This window comes from Sinocyclocheilus anshuiensis, unplaced genomic scaffold, assembly GCF_001515605.1.
Source record: "Sinocyclocheilus anshuiensis isolate Anshui unplaced genomic scaffold, SAMN03320099.WGS_v1.1 scaffold940, whole genome shotgun sequence".
Taxonomy (NCBI): domain Eukaryota; kingdom Metazoa; phylum Chordata; class Actinopteri; order Cypriniformes; family Cyprinidae; genus Sinocyclocheilus; species Sinocyclocheilus anshuiensis.
Genome location: NW_015549620.1, coordinates 864,737 through 872,097, shown reverse-complemented (window position 1 = coordinate 872,097; position 7,361 = coordinate 864,737). Strand labels below are relative to the sequence as shown.

General features: G+C 38.3%; 2 protein-coding genes across 3 annotated transcripts in view; one reads left to right on the top strand and one right to left on the bottom strand.

Moving 5' to 3' along the window:
• Window positions 1-4,903, top strand: part of LOC107659427 (kelch-like protein 6) — a 15,080-nt gene extending 10,177 nt beyond the window's left edge. Inside the window, 3 exon segments of the mRNA XM_074186902.1 lie at window positions 1,160-1,362; window positions 3,970-4,183; window positions 4,288-4,903. Of these exon segments, the coding sequence (XP_074043003.1) occupies window positions 1,160-1,362; window positions 3,970-4,183; window positions 4,288-4,589 (719 nt within the window). The 3' untranslated portion in view covers window positions 4,590-4,903.
• A 568-nt stretch (window positions 4,904-5,471) lies between these two features.
• Window positions 5,472-7,361, bottom strand: part of ccnl1b (cyclin L1b) — a 6,401-nt gene continuing 4,511 nt past the window's right edge. Inside the window, exons 10-11 of one of the 2 annotated variants that reach the window (XM_016448370.1) lie at window positions 6,363-6,446; window positions 5,472-6,248 (exon numbers count right to left, since the gene is read on the bottom strand). In XM_016448370.1, coding sequence (XP_016303856.1) covers window positions 5,906-6,248; window positions 6,363-6,446 — 427 coding nt within the window. In that variant the 3' untranslated portion in view covers window positions 5,472-5,905. Of the gene's footprint in view, window positions 6,249-6,362; window positions 6,450-7,361 lie in introns of both variants that reach the window. The other variant, XM_016448369.1, reaches the window with a different exon arrangement.

The following is a 7,361-nucleotide window of genomic DNA, read 5'->3' as shown; positions in this document are numbered from 1 at the left end:
TGATCAGTAGTAAATCTCCATCCGAAGGCCAGAGGGCGCTCTCGCGCTGAAACTCCAAATACACCTCGCAGAAGAAACCCAGGAAATCCCTATAGAGGTTGCTGAATAAACAGAAGATTTAACTACTTTCATTAATTCAATGTGACTAATAAACACGACTACGACAATATATGGTTTATGCCCTAATCCCTTCAAAGGGTTTACCCTCCGGAGTGAGAGCTTCAAAGGTTTGAAGGGTGTAGGGGACCAAACAACTGTTTCTTGAAGTGCCCTTCTGCGTCATCATCACGTGCCCACACGGAGGCGCCATCATCATGCAAAGAATCTGCGCAAAGGATAATGGGAGCCCGAAGTGACCATTAGTTGTACCCTTCAAAATCCTTCATTCCGAAGGGCCCTTTGAAGTGGACCCTTCAATATGGCGGCCATGATTGTTTTCACTCCGAAATGCCCTTCGGAGGGCAATATATCCCGTTTGGAACGCACCGATAGCCTTTATCACTGCTTAGAATACTATGAAATCTGTTGCGTGCCTTATTCTGTGTAAGAAACCACATAATCTCACAGAATGATTTATTACAAACACTCGATTGACGTTATGAAGTGAGTTTGGAGTAAAAACGTTATTAAATGTGGTATTTTCACGTGCTTTCAGATGGAGCAGCATTTACTACACAGCCGTAGTTCACTGACAAGCTATGCAAACAGCTTTCATAATCGCAGAATGATTTCTTCGATTTCATAAGCGTGCGATTAAATCGTCTGCAATTATGAACGTGATTTTGCATAACTTGTCAGTGAACTACGGCTCTGTGTAGTAAATGCTGCTCCATCTGAAAGCACGTGATGGAGATTTACTACTAATCACAGAACCGACTTTACTGACAAGATGCACATGACAATCACATTTGATTAATCGTGCAGCCCTAGTAGATTGCTATCTATTTGTTCTAAAATTGTGAGCCAAGTTTTCAAGATCTGTATATGAAAAAAATGTTGACCTAAAATAATTTTTGGAAGAGATTCCAACAATAAAATTAACTAAAGTGTAAGACATAGCGATAAAGTGACAGTAACTATGTAGTATGTTCATTTGCATGGACGCTGATGTGCAAGATCAAAGAAGAAATTTGTAAAACTCATTTAACATTTAAAACAGGTGGCAAGGAAACATTGCATGATGTGTGGAAGTATAATGCATCACTAAACAAATGGATCCAGATAGAGTATCTCAACACAGGCCGCTGGAGACACAAGATGGCAGTAGTTGGAGGAAAAGTCTATGTTATGGGTGGCTTTGATGGAACCCAGAGATTGAACAGTGTTGAAGCCTACGATCCATTTCACAACTGCTGGACAGAGGTGAGTCCTGTAAATATCTGGGATGGGTAATTATGTAACTTTAGGCCCTTTGCAATCCCACCAGTAAAAAAATAAATAAAAATAGTGAGAGAGAGAAATAACTTTTAATTTTCAGTTAACAATTGTCTAATTGAAAGAGTGTCTATTAGTTTTTACCACAACACAATTTCATATTGTTCATGGGATTTTGGGGGCAGTGTTGGGAAGGTTACTTTGGAAATGTAATAGGTTACAGATTACAAGTTACCCTATTTAAAATGTAATAAGTAGTGTAAATATTTCATTTGATTACTTTTCTAAATGTCTAACGAATGTTTTCAACTGTTAATCATTTTAAAGGGGTCATATGATGCGATTTCAATTTTTCCTTTCTCTTTGGAGTGTTTCAAGCTCTTGGTGCATAAAGAAGATCTGTAAAGTTGCAAAGACTAAAGTCTCAAATCCAAAGAGATATTCTTTATAAAAGTTAAGTCAACCACGCCTACCTAAAATGGCTCGTTCTAACATGCCCCCACGTCTTCGTCACGATGTGGGAATATTTCCATAACGCCACCCAAATGTTCACGCAAAGAAAGAAGGCGTAACTTTTATTCTCGCTGTAGTATTGTTGTTGCCGCCGCTGCCATGTCGTGCAGATGCTGTGTGTTTCGTAGTGAAAACGAAACTACTTTGTTTGGCCTTCCAAAAGAGGATGAAATCCGTTTCGTCATGCCTAGAGCTGATCCGTGCTGGTCGCTGAGGGAATACATCAACTTTGTGCTGTGGATTGCCGGATCGGCTTTCACCGTGGATGCCGCAAGCCCGCCGGCTGCGCTGTTCTCAATCCCACCGGCCGTTCCTCACTCTAGGCCTCCGGCCGCCGCTCACTCTAGCCCACCGTGTGTGACGCTGTGTTTCATTGTGAAAGCGAAACTCCTTTGTTTGGCCTTCCAAAAGAGGACACGACTAGAAATCAGTGGTTAAGTTGTATTTACAACACTGTTCCAGAACAGTTCAACCCAAATATTCAGATGTGTGCAGCACATTTTATGGAGGACTGTTTCCTGATCCTGGAAGAGTAGACTACAATGCCGGCTGTTCTGACTCACATTCTGTAAACCGTTTTCATATTTAAAGGATTTGCCACTGATGATTCAAATGCGAGTTTTGAGCAGTGTAGAGTAGCGCTTGTTGTTTGTCATTTCTCCGATCACAAATGCAGACATGGTTTTATGTTTACGCGGCGTGATGCAATGCGTAAAAGGACAGTGTAAGTCATTATAATCCGTAATTATGTCCCCAATGCCTCGTTTATAATAGGTTTTAATGTTTTTGTCTCGTCGCTCCGGCTGGGACACGGCATCACAATATGGTAAGGGGCGTAACATTTCCGTCACACGCTTGAGGTATGCGGCCAATCACAACGCACTGGATAGCTGGCCAATCACAGCACACCTCGCTTTTCAGACCGATGAGCTTTATAAAAATCGATGCGTTTCAGAAAGGCGGGGCATAGAGGAGAAACAATAATGTACAGTATGTGGAAAATAGTGTTTTTTTTAACCTTAAACTGCATAAACACATTTCATTACACCAAATACACAAAATAATGTTCTTTTTAGCAACATCATATGACCCCTTTAAAACATTTAAAGCAGGCAAGTAAGGGTTAACCTTACAGTAGTACTCAACATTGATTACTGTCAGACTTTCAAAATACTTCTCCACTTGAATTAAGATTATATTAATTTAATTTTAAAGCACAGCCACCACAAAATCAGACTTTAGCACCTCTTCTTTGAGATCGTTCTGAGGTTAAATTCAGACTTAAAATCATAAGATATAGTTTAACAGTTATGATACTGTTTTTGAAATCAAGCCTTTGCATAGCTACAATAGGAAACACTGGCAACAATGCCTTGGAACAAAACAGTTAACCTTAAAAAAAATGCATATACATAAACCCTAGGAAATATTATCGAATAAGCCTGTGTCCTATCCTGTATCCTAAACTCTTGAAACATTGCTGTCATATTTTTGTGCAGTCAATGCAATTTGGAAAAGGAATCAATTAAATCTGTGTATGTGTGTGAAAATATTCAGATGTAACCTGCTTTGTAATTGTTAACATTTTCATGAGTAACTAATTTAATTACACTTTTTTTCTCTGTAATTGTAACAGATTACAGTTACATTTATTTTGTCATTAAATTATGTATTTCCGTTACATTTAACTAGTTACTCCCCAACACTGTTTGGGAGCCAAAAATGTCTATAAAGTGCAGAACATATTCCATGTATGAAAAATGCATGTAATGAAAATATGTATTGAAATACATGTATATAACATATTTTACACTGTAATTTATTCCTGTGATGGCAAAGCTAAATTTTCAGCAGCCATTACTCCATTCTTCAGTGTCACGATTCTTCAGAAATCATTCTAATGTGCTGATTTGCTCAAGAAAAATGTATTATTAATAATGTTAACAGCATGCTGCTTTTGCTGATTAATATTTTTGTGTAAACCGTGAGTACCATTCAAAAGTTTGTGATTTATGATGGTTAATCTGATCATATACAGGAATTTTCATTACAATTCACAACTTAATATTATCCACCTTCAAGGTAGCACCACTCATGATCAGCGTAAGCTCCTTCTCTGCTGCCAGCTATGACAAATACATCTTTGTGATAGGTGGAGGCCCCAATGGCAAGCTAGCCACAAACAACATGCAATGCTTTGATTCCCTATCAAATAAATGGAGCTTAAAATGCCCGATGCCAACCGAGGCCAAATGCACAAATGCGGTGACTTTTAAGGATGCCATTTTTGTTGTTGGTTTGTACCTTTTACATTTTTTGCTTAAATAAAACAGTAAACAACTCACCAGAGATAACCGCCATGCTTTGATGAATAAATATGTAATTTCCTCTAAAATAAAGGTGGCGCGATGAAGGCCTTGTATTCCTACAGCCCTCTGGAAGACTCCTGGACACTTATTATCCAGCTGGGTTGTGAGAGGGCCAGCTGTGGCATTGCTGCCTGCAATAACAAGCTCTTCATTACCGGTGGCCGTGACGACAAGAACGAGGTGATTGCTACCATTCTTTGCTGGAACCCGGAGACAAAAAAGTTGACTGAGGAGTGTGTGCTTCCACGTGGAGTATCTCACCATGGCAGTGTGACTCTCAGGAAGTCCTACACACATATACGCAGGATAACGCCTGGGACAGTCAACGGATGACAAATTCAACAGCTTCAGAGACTACAATTTTACTACATGTTTTGTCCTTAGATATGACTCTTTTCAGGCCCATATGATCAAGCTTAAGCAGTGGAACTCAGTGTCCTCTATTACATTAATACTGAGAGTGTTCTCTTTTTTTATATTTAACAATGCAGTTTGTACACACCAAGTGTAACCATTGTGTTAATTATGACAATGCAAAGAAATGCTTGCACTTGGAATGTTTACAACTTTTATACATCGAAACATTTTATTCTGTAGCACGTCACAATAATATTCCAATTGTTAATATTGACAATCGGTATCATGAACACAAAAAAAAATTCATCTAGGATTTTTTTAATGTTATTTATTAATGTCTTATTGTGAACATTTAAGCTCATGTTTAATTTATTACAATAATTTTTGACCTTGTAATAAAAACGTAATTCAATAATTAGGTAAAACGACATACTTTGATGTATGCCAGATTTCACCAATCATTTAGGCTACTTAAACCACAGTTAATTTGAAGCTCACGTTCAGATCCGCCTCTATCCAATGAATAGAAGTTCCCACCCTACATTTGTTTCAATGTTTCACTTGGACATACTTCTCAATACAGAAGAAAATCTGTCACTACTTTCCATGAAATCATGACTTTAATGTGAGTTAATGTTATAAATGAACATGAATTACCAAATAGCACTAGTATTTAATTTAACATTAACCTCGATTAGTAAACTGCAAAACTTTACCTAACCTGAATTACCATTTATTCTGCATTGAAAACGTTATACTAGTAGTTTTGTGAAAAGATCCGAGTGTTTTCTAGTTTTATTTCATTAGTTTGAAGTAACTCAATATACACACCACAAAGTAAAACAAATGTTCTCAGAATTTGAATATAGCATTGTTTTTATTTTGTGAAGAGAGATCAAAGTCATCATCGTAAAAAATAAGCTTTATTTGTACAGGGCACAAACACAGCTGTGCATTTGGAAAATATTTTACACGCACAGGTCTCATCTGCTCTTTCCTGTGCAAATGTGATCCCTGATATAGGCAGATTTTTAGCAGTCTGTTGTTCACGTTCAAGTTTAACGTAAAACACAATTGTCAAATACATAAAAGGCACCACTACCTTGCCCAACTGAACTCTATACAAGCCGGTCAGATGCAAGAACAATAACATTGAGAGAACATCCACTTCTTAACAAGGTTTACTCTGGGGAAACATTGTATTGAAGCAAGCATTTTTTCAATCTACAATTTAGTCCTGTTGTCCAATGCCATCGCAGTTCTCTCGGTTTCATTCAGCAGTGCCATGTGTCTCATCTCTTGTGTCTGCTGTGGCTGTGTCCAGAATGTGACCTGCTCTGGTGTTTGCTTCGTCCGTGATCACGTGATCTGTCACAGTCACGTTCACGATGGTCCCAGTGGTGACCGCGATCGTGCTTGTGTTTCACGTGGTCACGATCACGGCCTCGTTCGCGGGAATTGCTGCGAGTTCGGCTCCGTGATTGCCTCCTTTTGTTGCTATTCCGACTAGACTCACTCTGTCGGTCTCGTTCCGTCCTGAGCTGCGTGATTGGCGAAGCTCTGCGACCTTTGTGTTGCCGTGGTGATGGGCTGTGGCTGCTCTGAGAGCTGTAAGTTCCCGAGTGGCTCCTCCGACTAAAAATAATAGAACATCATGTCAGCAGCAGAAAGAATAAATCTATTTTAAACATCAACCTGGTGTACAGGTATAAAATATCACTTGAATTGAAAGTGCATGTTGTAACTTACTTTCTGTGTGGAGAACGAGATGGTGAGCGAGACCGGCTGTAGTTCTTGCCATTCTGAAACACTTTGCCCTCCTCCTTTTTCATGCTGCTATACAAGAAAGATAAAACAAAAAATACAGTACAACAAAACAGGGATGGGCAGCAGTGTTGCTATTTACCAAAGCAATATTTAATAGTTTTGGTTAATTAAAATAAAATAAATATTAGATGAAAAACTTCAAAAATTTGGTATCAGTACAGAAACAGCTTTAACACTACAGTTAAAAAACAGGAATCATTTCAGATTTTAAAAAAAATTGTTGCAGACATACCAGTATAACTGGTATAACAGAATCTCTATCAAAAGACAAATCTGTTGTTTGGCATATACCCACATTTCACACAGTATATACTAGAGCCCGACCTATATGGGTTTTTCGGGGCCGATACCGATATTAGGGGGTAAAAAAGGGCCGATATCGATATATCGGCCGATATTCTTTATGTATATTATAGTACAGTACCAGTCAAAAGTTTGGACACTTTCCCATTCGTGTGTCCAAACATTTGACTGGTACTATATATAGATTTAACAATAAACTTTATTATCCAAAATGAGTCTGACATCAGTGCACTGAACAGTAAAGTTGAAGTTTATTCAACTTCAAAATTCAAAATTCAAATTCAATTCCATTCAACCAGGGCCGGAGTGGGAGTCATTTCTGCCCTGGAGTTTCATGCCTTAGAGCGGCCCACTTTAGTAGGATACAAGTCTGCAATAGCGCACTGTTCTCTACAGACGTGCAATTCATTATAATTTTCTACAGCTTTTTTTTTTTTATTATTATTTTACTGGCCTTTTCAGCGCCGGCTTTGCGCTTTCTATTATACATTTTTTTATCTATTATTTTTTGCTCGCATATCTCCAACAAAATATTTGTAGGCCTACTGTACCATAATGTCTGCCTGCAGTTAAAAAGTTCTCAGAAATAATCACATTTGTTTTGCTTAACCTATATTC